We start from the raw sequence: 24,459 nt of genomic DNA on the forward strand, positions 1-24,459 counted from the left end.
GCATCCCACCGAAAACCGGATTCTGACGTATGCTGTTTACGGGGGCATTGGGCCTCAGTATGCACTATTTTAAAAGCTAAATAGCCCCGTTATGAGTCTGCTTAAAGGGGTACTCCGCCCCTGGCATCTTATCCCCTATCCAAAGGATAGGGGATAAGATGTTAGATCGCCGCGGTCCCGCTGCTGGGGACCCCCGGGAATCGCCGCTGCGGCACTGCGCTATCATTACTGCACAGAGCGAGATCGCTCTGCACATAATGACGGGCGATACAGGGGCCGGAGCATCGTTACGTCACGGCTCCGCCCCTCATGACATCACGGCCCATCCCCTTAATGCAAGTCTATGGCAGGGGGCGTGACGACCCCTTCCATAGACTTGTATTGACGGGGGAGGGCCGTGACGTCACGAGGGGGCGGAGCCGTGATGTAACGATGCTCCGGGCCCCTGTATCGCCCGTCATTATGTGCAGAGCGATCTCGCTCTGTGCAGTAATGATAGCGCAGTGCCGCAGCGGCGATCCCCGGGGGTCCCCAGCAGCGGAACCCTGGCGATCTGACATCTTATCCCCTATCCTTTGGATAAAGGGTAAGATGTCTAGGGGCGGAGTACCCCTTTAAAATAGCAGCTACATCCTGAATGGAGTCACAAGGTGACTCAGTTCAACCATAGAAGTAAATGGGGTCCGTTGCTCCCATTAACAGTGTTTATTGGCATCCCGTTTTCGGCGGAATGCTGACAGATACGATAAATCGGGGCAGAAAAGCAGGGTGACTGCCCTTACCTGCAGCACTGACCAGAAGTCTTGACCGCGGCAGAAGATCATGCAGGAAAAGAAAGTGCAGTCCAGAAAGGTGTCAGCGTGTAACCAGAATCTTCATTAGATTAACAGTGATCTTGCACAAAGGTAAAAAGCAACACATTTCTGTCACAGTTAAAATTTGTTGTATTTTACCTATGTTAAAGATCACTGTTTCATGTCTTTTTAAAGTGTTCTAGTAAAGATTCTCATTCCATGCTGACACCTTGCTGGACCGCAGTTTCTTTCCCATTGGATTTCTGCTATGGTCAAGGCTTCTGGTCCATGCTGGAGGTAAAGCTATGTTCACACTGCGTTGTTATAGTTACGTTAACTTGTGGGCTGTCATAACGTGGCCATACAGTGACCCCCCCCGACCTACGATGGCCCCGACATATGATCATTTCAACATACGATGGCCTCTCAGAGGCAGCATCAACATACAATGCTTTTTTATGTCGGGGCCATCGCATAGACGCCTATCCGGCAGCGCAGACTGCTTCAGCTGCCACTGGATAGCCGTTTACGGTGCCCCGTGTGGTCCGCTGACGATCACTTACCTGTCCTAGGGGCTCCGGCGTGTCCCCTTCGGGATCCCCTGCATGGTCGGCGCTCTCCATCGTCATCATCACGTCGCTGCGCACGCCGTCCCGTCATCCAATAGGAGCGGCGTGCGTAGCGACGTGATGGCGACGACGGAGAGCGAGGATGCCTGGGAAGCAGAGGCCTTGCCGGAGCGTCGGGGACACCAATGGAGGGCGACATCCCGGGCAGCGGTGATGGTCCGGAGCAGCTGGGACAGGTGAGTACAACCTCCAATACCAGTGGTCTTCAACCTGCGGACCTCCAGATGTTGCAAAACTACAACTCCCAGCATGCCCGGACAGCCGTTGGCTGTCCGGGCATGCTGGGTGTTGTAGTTTTGCATCATCTGGAGGTCCGCAGGTTGTAGACCACTGTCCTATACTTTACATTGCACGAATCCCTCAACATACGATGGTTTCAACAAACGATGGTCCATTTGGAACGGATAACCATCGTATGTTGAGGGACCGCTGTATTCACGAATCGTTAGTTACCATTTAGAAGGATTGCTACATTGTAATCCTAATGTTATCCAAAGTCACACGTAACCCAGAGGATCTTCTGAAGACCTCACAACCTTGTTTAGATATTCATTGATTTTTACGCAATGAGGAAAGGAAAGCGACAACAGTATGTTAATGTGGGGGGCAGTGTCCACACCCGTCATCCACTCACATTACAGGTGACTTGCATACACTCCCCCTCTCCCTGGTTCAAAATGCCTTTGTCCTTCCTGTTGCCAGAACAACATGGCAATAGATCTTGGCAATCTGTAACATCCAGCACCCATTCCTCTCTCTGGGCATCTCTTCAGTATGGACACAGTATACACTTTGCAGACTGAGACACAGGTAGGATCATTGGCCGAAGAAGCTGCTATCTTTAGAGGTTACAGCCCTGCACAGCGTCTCCAGACATGCAGCATGCAGCGCCGCTGTAATCGCCATTAGGCTCCCCTGGGTCTAGGACAGCAGGGTTGAGTAAGGCAGCACTTTAATTCGATTCCAGCATATGCTGCAACAAGAGACATAAAGGATTGCACAATTATACATACAGTGATCCCTCAACTTACAATAGTTTCAACATACAATGGTCTTTTCTGGACCATTTGTAAGTTGAAACCAGACTCAACATACAATGCTACAGACAGTCCAGATCTGTGAAACGTATCAATGGCTGGAAGAACCGACCAATCAGAATGGGCATTCACTGGTAAAACACCTGTATTACTGAAGCGCATGCACTGACTGGTGTCTGGTAGCGCCCCCTACAGTACAGGGAGGTATTACATGTTCTGTACTCTTTACCTGTATTACTGAAGTGTATGCACTAACTGGTGTCTGGTAGCGCCCCCTACAGTACAGGGAGGTATTACATGTTCTGTACTCTTTACCTGTATTACTGAAGTGTATGCACTGACTGGTGTCTGGTAGCGCCCCCTACAATACAGGGAGGTATTACATGTTCTGTACTCTTTACCTGTATTACTGAAGTGTATGCACTGACTGGTGTCTGGTAGCGCCCCCTACAATACAGGGAGGTATTACATGTTCTGTACTCTTTACCTGTATTACTGAAGTGTATGCACTGACTGGTGTCTGGTAGCACCCCCTACAATACAGGGAGGTATTACATGTTCTGTACTCTTTACCTGTATTACTGAAGTGTATGCACTGACTTTTGTGTCTGGTAGCACCCCCTACAGTACAGGGAGGTATTACATGTTCTGTACTACTCTTTACCTGTATTACTGAAGTGCATGCACTGACTGGTGTCTGGTAGCTCCCCCTACAGTACAGGGAGGTATTACATGTTCTGTATTCTTTACCTGTATTACTGAAGTGCATGCACTGACTGGTGTCTGGTAGCGCCCCCTACAGTACGAGGAGATATTACATGTTCTGTTGTCTTTACCTGTATTACTGAAGTGTATGCACTGACTTGTGTCTGGTAGCGCCCCCTACAATACAGGGAGGTATTACATGTTCTGTACTCTTTACCTGTATTACTGAAGTGTATGCACTGACTGGTGTCTGGTAGCGCCCCCTACAGTACAGGGAGGTATTACATGTTCTGTATTACTCTTTACCTGTGCCAGGGTCAGCTGCTCCTTTGGACACCAGGTGAGGGCGACTCCATGTTACTTTTTTAGGACACTGTGTACTGTACAGGACCCTGAAGAAGCTCCTGTCCTCTACATAGACCAGTGTTTCCCAAGCAGGGTGCCTCCTGCTGTTGCAAAACTACAACTCCCAGCATGTCCGGGCATGCTGGGAGTTGTAGTTTTGCAACAGCTGGAGGCTCCCTGCTTGGGAAACACTGACCTAGACAGTGATTACAGCTCCCAGCAGATCTTTATTACTTTTATATGGAAGGATTTGCTTTATCTATATTAGTTATCTACTTATTTATCTTTTAATCCTCACCTTTTCCTAATTTTTGGATGACATTTTGTTGCCTTTAGAACCAATTTACCAGGTTTCCATAGAGTTCTGGTCTCAACATACAATGAATTCACCATACAATGGTCGTCCCGGAACCGATTAATATTGTAACTTGAGGGACCGCCGTACCCTTTACCAGGAAAGTTTCTTCAGCGCTATCTGACTCCTAACCGATCGTCTTCCTTCCAGGGGATAACAAAGGAGAGGAGGACAGCAGCGTCATTCACTATGACCACGGGGCCATCGCACGGCTTCTGGATCGTAACCAGGATGAGACCGAGGACACGGAGGTCCAGAACATGAATGAGTATCTCAGCTCCTTCAAAGTGGCTCAGTACGTGGTGCGGGAGGAGGAGAAGGTGAGATCCGGCCTCTTGACTGCTGCACGTTCACCACTCGCTATAGATTTTCTCCATCATTCTCTTCATTGTGTTTTTAGTTGGAGGAATTGGAACGGGAAGTGATTAAACAGGAAGAAAATGTGGATCCTGATTACTGGGAGAAGCTACTCCGCCATCACTACGAGCAACAGCAGGAGGACCTGGCACGTAACCTGGGCAAGGGCAAGAGGGTGAGGAAGCAGGTGAACTACAATGACGCTGCACAGGAGGATCAGGGTAAGTATCCCCTATATTGGATCTCACATCTGCCCACATGGCCGCAGCTTAGAGAAGTTTCTCGGCAGCCGACTGACTACACTTTTTTGTAAATTTTTTTTTTTTTTTTTATACGCTTAGGACCCATTCACACTACGTTGTCTGAACTGAGAAATTCTGGTGCATCAGCTTCCTGTTGTTTTCAATGGGGTTCTGCTGCACCGAAAGAATCAACATGTTTATTCTATTGGTGGAATTCCACGTGGACTGCATTGCCGCCTGCTGTGATGGCGCATGTCAGTGCGGACCTGGCGCCGATGGATTTCAGCGGCGCCTGCGTCAGATTCGGCAGTGTGAATGGTCCCGTAGGCTTTGTGTGTTCACACATAGTATTGTGCCCATTTTAACCAAAAACCAGAAATGGAACCGTTCCATTATAGTTTTTCTCTGTGTTGATTCCACTCCTGTTTTTGAGTTAAAGGGGTTATTCAGGAAAAAAACTTTTTTTTTTTTTTTATATATATCAACTGGCTCCAGAAAGATAAACAGATTTGTGAATTACTTCTATTAAAAAATCTTAATCCTTTCAGTACTTATGAGCTTCTGAAGTTAAGGTTGTTCTTTTGTGCCTAAGTGCTCTCTGATGACACGTGTCTCGGGAAACGCCCAGTTTAGAAGAGGTTTGCTATGGGGATTTGCTTCTAAACTGGGCGTTTCCCGGGACACGGGTCATCAGAGAGCACTTAGACAGAAAAGAACAACCTTAACAAGTGCTCTCTGATGACACCTGTCTCGGGAAACGCCCAGTTTAGAAGCAAATCTCCATAGCAAACATCTTCTAAACTGGGTGTTTCCCGAGACACGTGTCATCAGAGAGCACTTAGACAGAAAAGAACAACCTTAACTTCAGAAGCTCATAAGTACTGAAAGGATTTAGATTTTTTTAATAGAAGTAATTTACAAACCTGTTTAACTTTCTGGAGCCAGTTGATATATAAAAAAAAAAAAGTTTTTTTTTCCTGGAATACCCCTTTAAAAATACTAACCAAAGTACTGTGTGTGTGAACAGAATCTTGATTAGCACATAATAAGGCATACTACTTTGCAGCAGGTTTACTCTAAGGCACATGCGCCACTTCACCCTGGAAGCGGCGCATGTGCCGTAGAGTAATACAGCAGCGCAAGGAGGGAGTTGGATTAAAGGGGTACTCCTGTGGAAAACTTTTTTTAAATCAACTGGTGCCAGAAAGTTAAACAGATTTGTAAATTACTTCTATTAAAAATCTTAATCCTTCCAGTACTTATTAGCTGCTGAATACTACAGAGGAAATTCTTTTCTTTTTGGAACACAGAGCTCTCTGCTGACATCACGAGCACAGTGCTCTCTGCTGACATCTCTGTCCATTTTAGGAACTGTCCAGCGCAGCATATGTTTGCTATGGGGATTTTCATCTACTCTGGACAGTTCCTAAAATGGACAGAGATGTCAGCAGAGAGCACTGTGTTCCAAAAAGAGAGCAATGTGTTTCCTCTGTAGTATTCAGCAGCTAATAAGTACTGGAAGGATTAAGGTTTTTTTTTTTTAGTAAAAGTATTTTACAAATCTGTTTAACTTTCTGGCACCTGTTGATTTAAAAAAAAAAAAAAAAAAGTTTTCCACCGGAGTACCCACCTTTAAGCACATGGATGAGCTGGGCGGAGCGCCCGCTCAGCCGAAGATGACGTAGGGGTGCCCGGAGCTCTGGCCGTAGCTCCACCCATGCTCCAAGTACCTCATTTACATATGAAGAAAAAGATAAATAACGGCTGGACGGTTCGGGACACAGTAAGTATCATTTGGATCAGTATCACCCGCACTACAAGCCTGTATGACAGGTTAGTGCGGGTGATACTGCATATATGCAAAAGAATCAGGCACATATTCAGTAAAATCCTTCAGAAATTGCATTTTTCATGGGACTGTATTGAGAGCGTTTTATTTTTTTTGCTCCTTTGTTTACAGATAACCAGTCTGAGTATTCCGTGGGCTCAGAAGAAGAGGATGAAGACTTTGACGAGAGAGCAGAAGGTGAGGGTTGTAGAGAGACCAGCTGGACGCCATATATATATATATATATATATATATATATATAACCAGTCTTGATGCTGACTGCTTTTTCTGCTGTTATAGGCCGCAGGCAGTCTCGTAGACAGCTGCGCAACGAGAAGGACAAGCCGCTGCCACCTCTGCTGGCACGGGTTGGAGGAAATATAGAGGTAAGGTGTCAATTAAACAAGTCATGTGGCCCCTTCTGCCAGTCTCGGCGCTAAGGGCTATGGTCCAACGAAATTACCTTTAGCCATGTCAGAAATATCAACCGGCTGAAGCGCAAGGTAGCACGCTTCACTCCCTGGACAGCCGATTTAACTGATGCTCCTCAAACATGCCGGCTGACTAACTGCTTATGTGTACATGGCTATAGAGCAGTGGTCTCCAACCTGTGGACCTCCAGATGTGCCAAAACTACAACTCCCAGCATGCCCGGACAGCCGTTGGCTGTCCGGGCATGCTGGGAGTTGTAGTTTTGCAACATCTGGAGGTGGAAGACCACTGCTATAGAGGATTCTGTGCAATAAATACATAATGTCCGTTTTGTTTCACAGGTTCTGGGGTTCAACACGCGGCAGCGTAAGGCCTTCCTGAATGCAGTAATGCGCTGGGGGATGCCGCCTCAGGACGCCTTCAGCACACACTGGCTAGTGAGAGACCTGCGGGGCAAATCAGAGAAGGAGTTTAAGTAAGTGACCCTCCCCGATTTACCCACTGTGATATTATTATGTATATACCTCATACATAAAGCTAAATGACTGTGTGCATTCCACATACATGTATATTTAGTATACACTTCATACAGCTATGTGACTGTGTGCATTCCACATACATATATATATACAATATACACTTCATACATACAGCTATGTGACTGTGTGCTCTCTACATACATATATATACTATATACACTTCATACATACAGCTATGTGACTGTGTGCTCTCCACATACATATATATACTATATACACTTCATACATACAGCTATGTGACTGTGTGCATTCCACATACATGTATACTTAGTATACACTTCATACAGCTATGTGACTGTGTGCTCTCCACATACATATATATACAATATACACTTCATACATACAGCTATGTGACTGTGTGCTCTCTACATACATATATATACTATATACACTTCATACATACAGCTATGTGACTGTGTGCTCTCCACATACATATATATACTATATACACTTCATACATACAGCTATGTGACTGTGTGCTCTCCACATACATATATATACTATATACACTTCATACATACAGCTATGTGACTGTGTTCTCTCCACATACATATATATATACAATATACACTTCATACATACAGCGATGTGACTGTGTGCTCTCCACATACATATATATACAATATACACTTCATACATACAGCTATGTGACTGTGTGCTCTCTACATACATATATATACAATATACACTTCATACATACAGCTATGTGACTGTGTTCTCTCCACATACATATATATATACTATATACACTTCATACATACAGCTATGTGACTGTGTGCTCTCTACATACATATATATACTATATACACTTCATACATACAGCTATATGACTGTGTGCTCTCCACATACATATATATATACAATATACACTTCATACATACAGCTATGTGACTGTGTGCTCTCTACATACATATATATATACTATATACACTTCATACATACAGCTATGTGACTGTGTGGTCTCCACATACATATATATATACAATATACACTTCATACATACAGCTATGTGACTGTGTGCTCTCCACATACATATATATACAATATACACTTCATACATACAGCTATATGACTGTGTGCTCTCCACATACATATATATATACTATATACACTTCATACATACAGCTATGTGACTGTGTGCTCTCCACATACATATATATACAATATACACTTCATACATACAGCTATGTGACTGTGTGCTCTCCATATACATATATATACAATATACACTTCATACATACAGCTATGTGACTGTGTGGTCTCCACATACATATATATACAATATACACTTCATACATACAGCTATGTGACTGTGTGCTCTCCATATACATATATATACAATATACACTTCATACATACAGCTATGTGACTGTGTGGTCTCCACATACATATATATATACAATATACACTTCATACATACAGCTATGTGACTGTGTGGTCTCCACATACATATATATACAATATACACTTCATACATACAGCTATGTGACTGTGTGCTCTCCATATACATATATATACAATATACACTTCATACATACAGCTATGTGACTGTGTGGTCTCCACATACATATATATATACAATATACACTTCATACATACAGCTATGTGACTGTGTGGTCTCCACATACATATATATACAATATACACTTCATACATACAGCTATGTGACTGTGTGCTCTCCATATACATATATATACAATATACACTTCATACATACAGCTATGTGACTGTGTGGTCTCCACATACATATATATACAATATACACTTCATACATACAGCTATGTGACTGTGTGCTCTCCACATACATATATATATACAATATACACTTCATACATACAGCTATGTGACTGTGTGGTCTCCACATACATATATATACAATATACACTTCATACATACAGCTATGTGACTGTGTGCTCTCCACATACATATATATATACAATATACACTTCATACATACAGCTATGTGACTGTGTGCTCTCCACATACATATATATATACAATATACACTTCATACATACAGCTATGTGACTGTGTGCTCTCCACATACATATATATACAATATACACTTCATACATACAGCTATATGACTGTGTGCTCTCCACATACATATATATATACTAAATACACTTCATACATACAGCTATGTGACTGTGTGCTCTCCACATACATATATATACAATATACACTTCATACATACAGCTATGTGACTGTGTGCTCTCCATATACATATATATACAATATACACTTCATACATACAGCTATGTGACTGTGTGGTCTCCACATACATATATATATACAATATACACTTCATACATACAGCTATGTGACTGTGTGCTCTCCACATACATATATACACAATATACACTTCATACATACAGCTATGTGACTGTGTGCTCTCCACATACATATATATACAATATACACTTCATACATACAGCTATGTGACTGTGTGCTCTCCATATACATATATATACTATATACACTTCATACATACAGCTATGTGACTGTGTGCTCTCCACATACATATATATACAATATACACTTCATACATACAGCTATATGACTGTGTGCTCTCCACATACATATATATATACAATATACACTTCATACATACAGCTATGTGACTGTGTGCTCTCCACATACATATATATACAATATACACTTCATACATACAGCTATGTGACTGTGTGCTCTCCATATACATATATATACTATATACACTTCATACATACAGCTATGTGACTGTGTGCTCTCCACATACATATATATACAATATACACTTCATACATACAGCTATATGACTGTGTGCTCTCCACATACATATATATATACTATATACACTTCATACATACAGCTATGTGACTGTGTGCTCTCCACATACATATATATACAATATACACTTCATACATACAGCTATGTGACTGTGTGCTCTCCATATACATATATATACAATATACACTTCATACATACAGCTTTCCTCATCGTCCCCTCCGGCAGCACAACTGGGTAATACTGGTCACTTGACCACACACTAGGACCGCCCACCTAGACTCAATAAATTAATTAACACTGGGCCAAATTGCCCATAAAACACCCTCACCAACAGATCCATACTGTGTTTTTTTTGGTCCTCTTTGATGAGGGCCACACGCTGTTCGCCCATCTATCAGTCCTGCGGGGTCTGGGCTGCATCTTTGTACGTGAGTATGCTGCCAGTGCGGGGTCCTGGCCTTCCCTGCCACCCTATGTGCCGGTGCGGGGTCCCGGAGTTGCTCCTGGACAGGAGTAGGTGGCAGGGCTCAGTCAGTGAAGTAGCCTGACTTGGATGGAGCGGACCAGTGCGGGGCCTGGGCTCCGAGGCGGAGATGTCCGGACTCTGATTATAGGCTTTTGAGGCGGTGAAGAATCCTGTCAGCCTATCCTGTCTACATGTCCCGTGATTGTACCTGAGTCCTCCGGCAGATGCTGTGGCGGTGAGTCTTCTTCTCTACCTTTTCCGGGCTGTGCGCGCGGCCTCCAGCTGCGCTTCTGTGTACTGGAGGCGCGCTTGTGACGTCGGCGCCTCCTCCTGTGTGTTCCGGCGTCTTGGGCGCGCGGCCTCCAGTTGTTGCTTCTGTAGGCAGCAGCTGGGCGCGCGCTGGTGACGTCATTGGCGTCCTTCTCAGCAGGGTGCCGGCAGTTAGTACTATATTAGACCGGGAGTCTGGTGTGCTCACCCTCTTGCTGGGCAGCCGGGCTCTTGGTCTAATAAGGTATTTAAGTTTTTATGATGGTGTTTCCTGGGTTATGCTGCTGTTGCTAGCATTCTGGTTGCTGGTTTCTTCTTCCTGTATTGCAGATGTCGGAATCTGGCAGGAAGAAGAAGACAAAGTCTAAACATAGATGCTGTGTGTTCTGCAATGAACCCCTTCCTGATGCCTTCCCATTTGATGACTGTGAGCTCTGCTCTAAGAATATGGAGCAGAGGTCTCTAGGTTCCAGTAAAGTTAAGCGCTGTATAAGCTGTCTTCACCCGCTCGGGGCCTTATCCTCTTCCAATATCTGTGATGATTGTGCTCCTATTGAGAAGGAAGGCTTTGAGGATGAGGCTAGAGACTTCTTTTCATGGATGCGTGAACGCATGTCTGTACCTATTACTTCTGACAGCAGTGCGAAGCCTAAGAGAACTAGATCACATTCTAGTTCTTCATCTGATTCTGGGCCGGTGTGTTCCAAGAGAGTGAAGCGTGTAAAGAAGTCGGTCAAAGTTTTGTCTTCTTCTTCTGATAGCTCTTATGGGAAAAAGAGGAAGCATTATAAAAAGAAATTATCCTCATCCTCCTCTTCTAGTTCCGGTTCGGAGTCCGATGTATCTGATGACTATTTCTTGTTTAACTCTGAAAAAACTAACAAGTTGATAAGTAAAGTGAAGAAATGTGTGGAGACAGGAAAAGATAAGCATAATATTAAAGGGAGAGAAAGACTCTTTTATTTTCCTAAGAAAAGGTCTAAACATCTATCAGGTCATAAGATACTTGAAAGTATCATGAATAAAGAATGGGAGAAGCCGGATAAACGTCTGGACTTAGGATCCAGATTCAGACGTCTATACAAGTTAGACCCGTCAGTATCTAAACGGTGGGAGGAACCTGCTAGAGTAGATCCGGCGGTGGCAGGAATCTCCAAAAAAGCATTTTTTCCAGCCGATGATTCCATCCTGTTAAAAGATACCATGGATAAGAAAGCTGACACTTTGCTAAAGAGGTTACATATTAATATGGTGTCTTTAAATAAAGCAACTTTGTCTTCAGTCCCCGTATCCAGGGCTTTGAGATTGTGGTCCAGCCAGCTCTCTCGCAGGTTAAAGAGAAAAATGCCAAATCATCATGCAAAAACTCTAATTTCCTCTATCAATTCTGCTACTGATTTCTTATGTGACTTTTCTTTAGATGTACTGAAGATAGCAGCCAAGTCTATGGCAGTAGCAAACTGCGTCCGCAGAGCTATCTGGTTAAAATCATGGTCGGGAGACTCTTCATCTAAATCTCACTTTTGTACCTTCCCCTTCCAGCCAGGTAGACTATTTGGGAAACATCTGGATAAAGTCCTTAAGGATAAGAGAAGGGATGGTGGTCTGGTCCTGCCGCATTCCTTTCGCAGACCCTTCAGAGGGAACCGTAACCAAAGGGGCAGAGGAGGTTTCCGCAGGCGGAATTTTCAGGAAAGACCGGATAAAAGGTTCCAGTTCAAATCTCAAGATAAGGGAAGAAAAAAGCCTCCAGGTCCCCATCTGCCTAAACCGGAGTTCTGACGCCAGAGGTATGGTTCCGGTAGGTGCAAGGCTTTTCCATTTCTTGGAAAACTGGGAGGAAATTACTTCCGACCGGTGGGTTTTGAACATAATCCGATCCGGTTATGCTCTGGAGTTTTGCCACCTGCCCAGGGACAGATATTTGCTCAATCTGGACAAAGACCAGCGGGTCTTAACTCTTCTGTCAGAATTTGTTGCAAAAAATGCACTCGAACCAGTTCCATCAGAAGAAGAGTTCCTAGGAGTGTATTCACGTGTTTTTCCTGTGCCCAAACCCGACGGAAAGTGGCGCTTAATTGTGGACCTTCGTTTTTTAAACAAACATCTTCTAAAAACCAAATTTCGAATGGACAACATCAGGTCCATTTATGGGATCGTCCAGCAAGGGGAAGTCATGGCATCGCTGGACTTGAAAGATGCTTACCTACACATCCCTATCAAAGAAGAGCACAGAAGGTACCTCAGAGTAGCGATTTCCTCGGAAAGGGGAAAAGTTTTGCATTACCAGTTTCGTGCTCTACCCTTCGGGTTGTCTCCTGCTCCAAGGGTATTTACAAAAATTGTGGTGGTCCTTGTAGCAGCCCTCCGGCTCCAAGGAATGAGAATCGTACCATATCTGGACGACTGGCTGGTTATTGCCAACACCCCAGAGCTATTGAAGGATCATCTATCAGCCTGCATTCAGTTATTACAAAAAGTAGGATTCATTATAAACTACCAGAAATCGGAACTTCTTCCAACATCGCGGATTCAATTTCTGGGGTTGATGATAGATCTGCAAGCGATGAAGATTTTCCTGCCATCTGCCAAGATCAATTTGATAAAAAGAATGATACTGAGTCTGTATCACTTTCCGAGACTGACCATCAGAAGGGCGATGAGCATCCTTGGTCTCCTTACGGCGACCATAGAAGCGGTTCCGTGGGCGAAGGCGCACTTTCGACCACTGCAGCAGGAAATTCTTCTAGCCAACCAGCGTTTTCTTCACCTGGATGCTTCCATGAATGTTTCCTTCAAGGTCAGGACCAACCTTTTGTGGTGGACAAACAAACTACATTTACAGAAAGGAAAGAGTTTCGTTCCAAGCGACCAGGTAGTGATTACAACGGATGCCTCGGCTGTGGGTTGGGGTGCCCATTTAGGGCAGTCATGGACTCAAGGTCTCTGGATCCCAACTGTCTCGAAGAAATCATCAAATTTCAGGGAGCTAAAAGCCATTCAGCTTGCCCTGCGCCATTACGAGTCATCTGTCTTAAAAAAATATGTCTTAGTGCGGACAGACAACGCTACCGCAGCTTTCTATATCAACAAGGAAGGCGGAACTCGTTGTCGCTCCCTCCAGAAACTCTGTGCAGAGATCATGAATTGGGCGGAGCCTGTGGTTCTGGGTCTAAGAGCCATTCATATCAAGGGGGAGACGAATCTTCAGGCAGATCTTTTGAGCCGACAGACTCTTCAGGCAGGAGAATGGTCCCTGAGCACAAAATACTTCAACATGATAACGGAATTATGGGGAGTCCCAGAAATGGATCTGATGGCCACCAGGGAGAATCGGAGATTACTCAAGTTCGGTTCTCTCAGAAGACTCGACCGTCCGGATGTGTTGGACGCGTTCTCTTTACCATGGATCGGGAAGTTTCTGTACCTCTTCCCTCCACTTCCCATAATTCCCAAAGTATTGAGCAAGATTTTGGCAGAGTCACCATCTGTAATTCTAGTGACACCTTTCTGGCCCAGGAGGGCCTGGTTTCCGGTTGTCTTACATCTGTCAGGAGGCAAGTTCTTCAAGTTACCACCTGTTCCGGATCTGCTCCGACAGAAAGGGTTCTTGCATCCGCGTCCGGAGCGCCTTCAGTTGACGGCCTGGTATCTGAAGGGGAGAGATTAAGGCTTCTGGGTCTTTCAGATAAAGTAGTGAACACCTTGCTTGCATCTAGAAAGTCTTCTACAAATTTTATATATTCCAGATTGTGGAAGAAATTTCAATCTTGGCTGACGATGGAAGACCTGCAATTGTCATTGTCCTCGGTACTACAGTTTTTGCAAGCAGGATTTGATAAAGGACTCAAGCCGAACACTCTTAAAGTCCATCTTACTGCAATCAATGCTATGACTGATGGTAGATTTAACAATCAACCTCTTATATCTAGATTCTTCAAGGCTCTTAGAAGACTAGATCCACTGGTACGGCCTGCGGTGGCTTCTTGGGACTTATCATTAGTTTTGAACGCATTAACGGAACCACCCTTTGAACCTCTAGAGCTTATTGATCTAAAATGGCTTTCTATGAAGGTGTTATTTCTCATTGCAGTTACCTCCGCAAAAAGACTTGGAGAAATGCAGGCTCTTTCATCTAGGGAACCATATTTAAAAATTCTGCCAGATGGTGTTCGCCTCCGCACAATGCCGTCTTTCATTCCTAAGGTACCATCTGCGGCAAATGTTAATAAGGAATCTTTTCTCCCAGTATTTTGTCCCAATCCTAGCTCTAAGGAGGAATGTAAATTCCATACCCTGGATGTCAAGCGTGCTCTTATCTGCTATCTCTCCCGTGTTGAGGACTTCAGGAGAGAGGAGAATCTGTTCATCCTAACTGCAGGTGTCAGGAAAGGTTTAAAAGCCTCCAAAGATACTTTGGCACGATGGATTCGTTGCACTATCCTGGAAGCCTATGCTAAAGAAGGTAAAGATCCTCCAAATCCTTTGAGAGCACACTCGACTCGGTCTACCTCCACTTCGTGGGCAGAGAGAGAGCAGGTATCACTGTTGGACATCTGTAACGCGGCTTCTTGGTCCTCGTCATCAACTTTCGCCAGGCACTATCGCCTCGATATCCAGACCAAGGGCCCAGCCTTCAGCACCGGGGTTTTGTCCGCAGTTAAAAAGTATTGATTCCCCCCCTTTGTGTTCTATGTTATATCCCAGTTGTGCTGCCGGAGGGGACGATGAGGAAAGTGGGTATTTTACTTACCGTAATTCTACTTTCCTCGAGTCCCCGAAGGCAGCACACATACCCACCCAATAAATGTTATTTTGCATCAATCGGTCTATTTTATTACACAGTATGGATCTGTTGGTGAGGGTGTTTTATGGGCAATTTGGCCCAGTGTTAATTAATTAATTAATTTATTGAGTCTAGGTGGGCGGTCCTAGTGTGTGGTCAAGTGACCAGTATTACCCAGTTGTGCTGCCTTCGGGGACTCGAGGAAAGTAGAATTACGGTAAGTAAAATACCCACTATGTGACTGTGTGGTCTCCATATACATATATATACAATATACACTTCATACATACAGCTATGTGACTGTGTGCTCTCCACATACATATATATACTATATACACTTCATACATACAGCTATGTGACTGTGTGGTCTCCACATACATATATATACAATATACACTTCATACATACAGCTATGTGACTGTGTGGTCTCCACATACATATATATATACAATATACACTTCATACATACAGCTATGTGACTGTGTTCTCTCCACATACATATATATACTATATACACTTCATACATACAGCTATGTGACTGTGTGCTCTCCATATACATATATATACAATATACACTTCATACATACAGCTATGTGACTGTGTGCTCTCCACATACATATATATACTATATACACTTCATACATACAGCTATGTGACTGTGTGCTCTCCATATACATATATATACAATATACACTTCATACATACAGCTATGTGACTGTGTGCTCTCCACATACATATATATACTATATACACTTCATACATACAGCTATGTGACTGTGTGGTCTCCACATACATATATATACAATATACACTTCATACATACAGCTATGTGACTGTGTGCTCTCCACATACATATATATACTATATACACTTCATACATACAGCTATGTGACTGTGTGCTCTCCACATACATATATATACTATATACACTTCATACATACAGCTATGTGACTGTGTGCTCTCCACATACATATATATACAATATACACTTCATACATACAGCTATGTGACTGTGTGGTCTCTACATACATATATATACAATATACACTTCATACATACAGCGATGTGACTGTGTGCTCTCCACATACATATATATACAATATACACTTCATACATACAGCTATGTGACTGTGTGCTCTCCACATACATATATATATACAATATACACTTCATACATACAGCTATGTGACTGTGTGCTCTCCACATACATATATATACAATATACACTTCATACATACAGCTATGTGACTGTGTGCTCTCCACATACATATATATATACAATATACACTTCATACATACAGCTATGTGACTGTGTGCTCTCCACATACATATATATACAATATACACTTCATACATACAGCTATGTGACTGTGTGCTCTCCACATACATATATATATACAATATACACTTCATACATACAGCTATGTGACTGTGTGCTCTCCACATACATATATATACAATATACACTTCATACATACAGCTATATGACTGTGTGCTCTCCACATACATATATATATACTAAATACACTTCATACATACAGCTATGTGACTGTGTGCTCTCCACATACATATATATACTATATACACTTCATACATACAGCTATGTGACTGTGTGGTCTCCACATACATATATATACAATATACACTTCATACATACAGCTATGTGACTGTGTGCTCTCCACATACATATATATACTATATACACTTCATACATACAGCTATGTGACTGTGTGCTCTCCACATACATATATATACTATATACACTTCATACATACAGCGATGTGACTGTGTGCTCTCCACATACATATATATACTATATACACTTCATACATACAGCGATGTGACTGTGTTCTCTCCACATACATATATACAATATACACTTCATACATACAGCTATGTGACTGTGTGCTCTCCACATACATATATACTATATACACTTCATACATACAGCTATGTGACTGTGTGCTCTCTACATACATATATATATACAATATACACCTCATACATACAGCTATGTGACTGTGTGCTCTCCACATACATATATATATACTATATACACTTCATACATACAGCTATGTGACTGTGTGCTCTCTACATACATATATATATACAATATACACCTCATACATACAGCTATGTGACTGTGTGCTCTCCACATACATATATATACTATATACACTTCATACATACAGCGATGTGACTGTGTGCTCTCTACATACATATATACAATATATACTTCATACATACAGCTATGTGACTGTGTGCTCTCCATATACATATATATACAATATACACTTCATACATACAGCTATGTGACTGTGTGCTCTCCACATACATATATATATACAATATACACTTCATACATACAGCTATGTGACTGTGTGCTCTCCACATACATATATATACTATATACACTTCATACATACAGCTATGTGACTGTGTGCTCTCCACATACATATATATACTATATACACTTCATACATACAGCTATGTGACTGTGTGCTCTCTACATACATATATATACTATATACACTTCATACATACAGCTATGTGACTGTGTGCTCTCCACATACATGTATATACTATATACACTTCATACATACAGCTATGTGACTGTGTGCTCTCCACATACATATATATACAATATACACTTCATACATACAGCTATGTGACTGTGTGCTCTCTACATACATATATATACTATATACACTTCATACATACAGCTATGTGACTGTGTGCTCTCCACATACATATATATACAATATACACTTCATACATACAGCTATGTGACTGTGTGCTCTCCATATACATATATACTATATACACTTCATACATACAGCTATGTGACTGTGTGCTCTCTACATACATATATATATACAATATACACTTCATACATACAGCTATGTGACTGTGTGCTCTCCACATACATATATATACTATATACACTTCATACATACAGCTATGTGACTGTGTGCTCTCCACATACATATATACAATATACACTTCATACATACAGCTATGTGACTGTGTGCTCTCCACATACATGTATATATACAATATACACTTCATACATACAGCTATGTGACTGTGTGCTCTCCTCATACATATATATACTATATACACTTCATACATACAGCTATGTGACTGTGTGCTCTCCACATACATGTATATACTATATACACTTCATACATACAGCTATGTGACTGTGTGCTCTCCACATACATATATATACAATATACACTTCATACATACAGCGATGTGACTGTGTGCTCTCTACATACATATATATACTATATACACTTCATACATACAGCGATGTGACTGTGTGCTCTCCACATACATATATATACTATATACACTTCATACATACAGCGATGTGACTGTGTTCTCTCCACATACATATATATACTATATACACTTCATACATACAGCTATGTGACTGTGTGCTCTCTACATACATATATATACTATATACACTTCATACATACAGCTATGTGACTGTGTGCTCTCCACATACATATATATACTATATACACTTCATACATACAGCTATGTGACTGTGTGCTCTCCACATACATATATATACTATATACACTTCATACATACAGCTATGTGACTGTGTGCTCTCCACATACATATATATACTATATACACTTCATACATACAGCTATGTGACTGTGTGCTCTCCACATACATATATATACTATATACACTTCATACATACAGCTATGTGACTGTGTGCTCTCCACATACATATATATACTATATACACTTCATACATACAGCTATGTGACTGTGTGCTCTCCACATACATATATATACTATATACACTTCATACATACAGCTATGTGACTGTGTGCTCTCCACATACATGTATATACTATATACACTTCATACATACAGCTATGTGACTGTGTGCTCTCCACATACATATATACTATATACACTTCATACATACAGCGATGTGACTGTGTGCTCTCCACATACACACACATTATATATATATATATATATATATATATATATACATACAGCGATGTGACTGTGTGCTCTCCACATACATATATATATACTATATACACTTCATACATACAGCTATGTGACTGTGTTCTCTCCATATACATATATATATACAATATACACTTTATACATACAGCTATGTGACTGTGTGCTCTCAACATACACACACATTATATATATATATATATATATATATATATATATATATATACATACAGCTATGTGACTGTGTGCTCTCAACATACACACACATTATATATATATATATATATATATATATATATATATATATATATATACATACAGCTATGTGACTGTGTTCTCCCCATATACATATATATACTATATACACTTCATACATACAGCGATGTGACTGTGTTCTCTCCATATACATGTATATACATCTGTACACGTCTGTGCAGCCATTTTCCCCCGTGATGAAGTCCTTACTCATCTGATGCCGCTCGGTCAGACTCGGTCTGTTTCCTGGGGGTGGTGAATAAGACCCTTCCCTCCTCCCTCACACAGACTCACAATACTCTGCAGCCAGGGGTCACCCGGGGGAGAGCAGCGCTGTGCTTCTATACCCACAACCTGGTGCAGGACAAGTCTCACAGGTCTCCATACCCTGACATCATAGAGACCGAGCGGGCAGGATGCCAGGGCATGTCTGATGGGGAACACGTATTGTAACATGTCTGCATGGAGGGTGAAAGCCAAGGATTACAGCTCGAAGAATACATGGGGGGTCCTCACCTACTAACACTTAGTATTTTTTTTTGATGTCATGAATAATATATATTTTTTAACGTAATTGGTATGGGTAAAAAGATATTCTTTTAATGTCAAGCAGGAGGCATCCTTACATCACTTATCCTTAAGATCACTACAGAAATGCCACTTTAGTGACAAGTGGTCTATGCTTAAAGGAGTATTCTCATTGAATAAAACATATATAAGTTTTAGATCACGTGGGGTACGGGCTCTGGCTCTCCCGTGGAGTGTCGCGTCACGACCATCACCCAAAGCGGGGGCCGCCAAGCCGTTCGGCTATCTTTGGCTCTCCCATAGGAGAGAGCCGGGGGCTCCATACAGGAGATTGTGGGGGGGGGGGGGGGGCTGGTCCAGCACCCAGACCCCCCGAAATCTAAATCTATCCCCTATCCTGCAGGTAGGAGATAAGTTTTACTCCATGAGATATCTCTAATAATAATAATAATAATAATTATAGTAATAATATTAATAATAACAATTATTATTATTGTAATTATTAATAATCTTTATTTGTAGTATATTTATTATTTATTTGTATTATTATTAATAATAGCAATAATAAAAATTATATTATTTTTATTAATAATAATAATAATAATAATAATAATTAAACTACTAGGTCTACTACTACTACAAAAAATAATAATAAATATTATTCATAATAAATAATAATAATCATCCTTATTCATAATAAATAAATAGTATAGTTATTATTATTATTAATAATAATAATAATAATAATAGTAAAGTATTATTATTATTTGTTGTAGAGAGACAGCAGTGCTTCAGCTCACCCCAGGTGCGCACGGACAGGGCGCGGACCTCGCCCAAATGAACAACAGAAGAAAAAGGAGTCCAGCGTCCAGAAAACTCGGAGGATAATATTTATGCACCAGATGGTCATAACAGGAACACAGGGTACAATGACGCGTTTCGGCTTTACAACAAAGCCTTAGTCATACATATGACTAAGGCTTTGTTGTAAAGCCGAAACGCGTCACTGTACCCTGTGTTCCTGTTATGACCATCTGGTGAATAAATATTATCCTCCGACTTTTCTGGACGCTGGACTCCTTTTTCTTCTCTTATTTTTTGTTGTAGTAGCAATAAAAGTTATTAACAATAATAATAATCATTATATAATAATATATTATTATTATTAATAATAAAGTATATGAATTATAATATTAATAATAATATTAATACTATTATTGCTGCTACTACCACAAATAATTAATATTATTATTAATAATACATAAAAACAGTAATATTCATCATCATCATCATTATTATTATTATTATTATTTATTATTGTTGTTATGATTATTATTACTATTTATCCGGGAGGATCGCTAACCCTTACATGTATCTGTTTGTTAAAAAAAAACTCAAATATGTTGCACCTTTGTGATGGATTGTCAAAAGACGGGTTATTATTATTACTACGTAGCAGTGTTTCCCAAAACAGTGCGCCTCCAGCAGTTGCAAAACTACAACTCCCAGCATGCCCGGACAGACTTTGACTAGCTAGAGGAGCACTGGTTGGGAAGCACGGCTATATAATGTTAGTCAGTTTAGATCCCCCTTTTATAGATTTTCGGAAGCCCCCCTCACCTTTGTCTCTCTCTCTCTCTCTTGTATCCAAGAGCCTATGTTTCCCTGTTCATGAGACATCTGTGTGAACCCGGCGCGGACGGCTCCGAGACCTTTGCAGATGGCGTCCCTCGAGAAGGGCTGTCCCGCCAGCAGGTGTTGACCCGTATCGGTGTCATGTCCCTGGTGAAGAAGAAGGTGAGTGCAAAACCACGGAAAAAAAATAGAGAAAATAGGGTTGAAGAGGTTAATTTGCCTTATTTATTGGCTTATCCCAGTGTTTCCCTACCAGGGTGCCTCCAGCTGTTGCAAAACTACAACTCCCAGCATGCCGGGAGTTGTAGTTTTGCAAAAGCTGGAAGCACCTTGGTTGGGAAACACTGGCTTATCCATAGGCTAGGCCAGTGGTCTCCAACCTGCGGACCTCCAGATGTTGCAAAACTACAACTCCCAGCATGCCCGGACAGCCGTTGGCTGTCCGGGCATGCTGGGAGTTGTAGTTTTGCAACATCTGGAGATCCGCTGGTTGGAGACCACTGGGCTAGGCCATCAATATGAATTGGCCAACAATATTGTAAGGCTGGATAACCCGCTTTAATTATACGCAACAGTTGCCGCAACACTCTGTATGTTTTTTTTTTTTTTAATCGTTGCTGTCATAGGTGCAGGAGTTTGAACACATTAATGGACGCTGGAGCATGCCCGAGCTGATGCCCGACCCCAGCCTAGACTCCAAGCTGTCATCGCGGGCCTCCTCACCCACTATAAAGACCAGCACTACCACTCCAGAGCCCAGCCTCACCAACACCCCTTGCACATCTAAACCAGGTATATGGTGGACACACACGGATACAATTCCGTAGAGCAGTGTCGCCCTCCAGCTGTCGCAAAAGATCCCATGACAGCAGCCGATGGGTTTAGATTTGGGCAGCGGTTCGAATGTAGCTCTTTGATACGCTGTTAAAGGGGTACTCCGGTGAAAATCTTTTTATTTATTTTTATTTTTTTAAATCAACTGGTGCCAGAAAGTTAAACAGATTTGTAAATTACTTCTATTAAAAAATCTTAATCCGTCCTGTACTTAATTAGCTGCTGAATACTGCAGTGGAAATTCTTTTCCGTTTGAAACACAGAGCTCTCTGCTGACATCATGACCACAGTGCTCTCTGCTGACATCTCTGTCCATTTTAGGAAGTGTCCAGAGTAAAAGGAAATCCCCATAGCAAACATATGCTGCTCTGGACTAGTTCCTAAAATGGACAGAGATGTCGGCAGAGAGCACTGTGCTCGTGATGTCAGCAGAGAGCTCTGTGTTTCAAAAAGAAAATAATTTCCTCTGTAGCATTCAGCAGCTAATAAGTACAGGAAGGATTAAGATTTTGTTTAATAGAAGTCATTTACAAATCTGTTTACAACTTTCTGGCACCAGTTGATTTAAAGAAAAAAAAGTTTTTCCACCGGAGTACCCCTTTAAAGAAGCACTGTGTTGACTCACCATCACTAGTCATACAACAGAGTACAAATGAGAAGAGTGGGGGGGGGGGGGATGGGCACTACAACACCGTATTTGGCAGCCTTTATCCAGCACAGATAATAGGAATAAATACCCCATGTATTTTTTCACCGGTTACCTATTATCTGTGCTGGATCAAGGCTGCTAAATACGGTGTTGTAGTGCCCCCCCCCCCCCCCCATTCTTCTCATTTGTTCTCTGCTGGTTACTTGTTTTCATGGATGAGAGCACACACACACACACACACACAATCAGAAGCCAATATGGATGACATTCCTGAAAATGTTCTACTGATACGCTCCGGCTGCCTTCCCTCCCTGCACCCGGGTGAATTTTATGCATTTGTAAATGGGAATTGCAGCAATAAAGTCCGGATTTTACACTTTACACACGGTGAGTGCAGACATGCTTTCTTTTTCTTCTGGATATTATCACTAGCCGTACAGCACCATCCGTTTTTTTTCCAGTATAGCTGCATTCCTGCGTTACATGACTGTAATTGGGTCAGGTGATCACCAGCCTGACCCTCAAAATGTTACTTGACCTAATGTGTCAAAAGGTAGTAAAGTCCTGTGTCAGCTGACTTCCTGTGAACTACAGGATGACATAATCATCAGATAGCTCCCTTTATCTCCCAGACCCCTACCCTCCCAGATCTATATACTGCTGCTGTTATATCTATGGAATCAGGATATATAGTAGTTATACATCTCCCCTCCATCTCTATCTGTATACTGCTGCTATCTCTATGGTATCAGCAAATATAGTAGTTATACACCTCCCCCCCAGCTCTATCTGTATACTGCTGCTATCTCTTTGGAATCAGGATATATATAGATATATTTAGTAGTTATACACCTCCCCTCCATCTCTATCTGTATACTGCTGCTGCTGTCTCTATGGGATCAGGATATAAAGTAGCTTTACACCTCTTCCTCAGCTCTATCTGTATACTGCTGTTATCTCTATGGTATCACGATATATAGTAGTTATACACCTCCC

General features: G+C 41.8%; 1 protein-coding gene across 6 annotated transcripts in view; it reads left to right on the forward strand.

Annotated features, from left to right (window-relative positions):
* The window catches only part of CHD3 (chromodomain helicase DNA binding protein 3), a 152,032-nt gene that overhangs the window by 91,704 nt on the left and 35,869 nt on the right, over positions 1–24,459 (forward strand). For all 6 annotated transcript variants that reach the window (XM_056570094.1, XM_056570091.1, XM_056570092.1 and 3 more), the window contains 7 exons: positions 4,016–4,185; positions 4,266–4,443; positions 6,425–6,490; positions 6,593–6,678; positions 7,066–7,199; positions 21,998–22,142; positions 22,607–22,772. In XM_056570094.1, coding sequence (XP_056426069.1) covers positions 4,016–4,185; positions 4,266–4,443; positions 6,425–6,490; positions 6,593–6,678; positions 7,066–7,199; positions 21,998–22,142; positions 22,607–22,772 — 945 coding nt within the window. The remainder of the gene's footprint in view (positions 1–4,015; positions 4,186–4,265; positions 4,444–6,424; positions 6,491–6,592; positions 6,679–7,065; positions 7,200–21,997; positions 22,143–22,606; positions 22,773–24,459) is intronic.

The sequence above is a fragment of the Hyla sarda genome, chromosome 4 (assembly GCF_029499605.1).
Source record: "Hyla sarda isolate aHylSar1 chromosome 4, aHylSar1.hap1, whole genome shotgun sequence".
Taxonomy (NCBI): Eukaryota; Metazoa; Chordata; class Amphibia; order Anura; family Hylidae; genus Hyla; species Hyla sarda.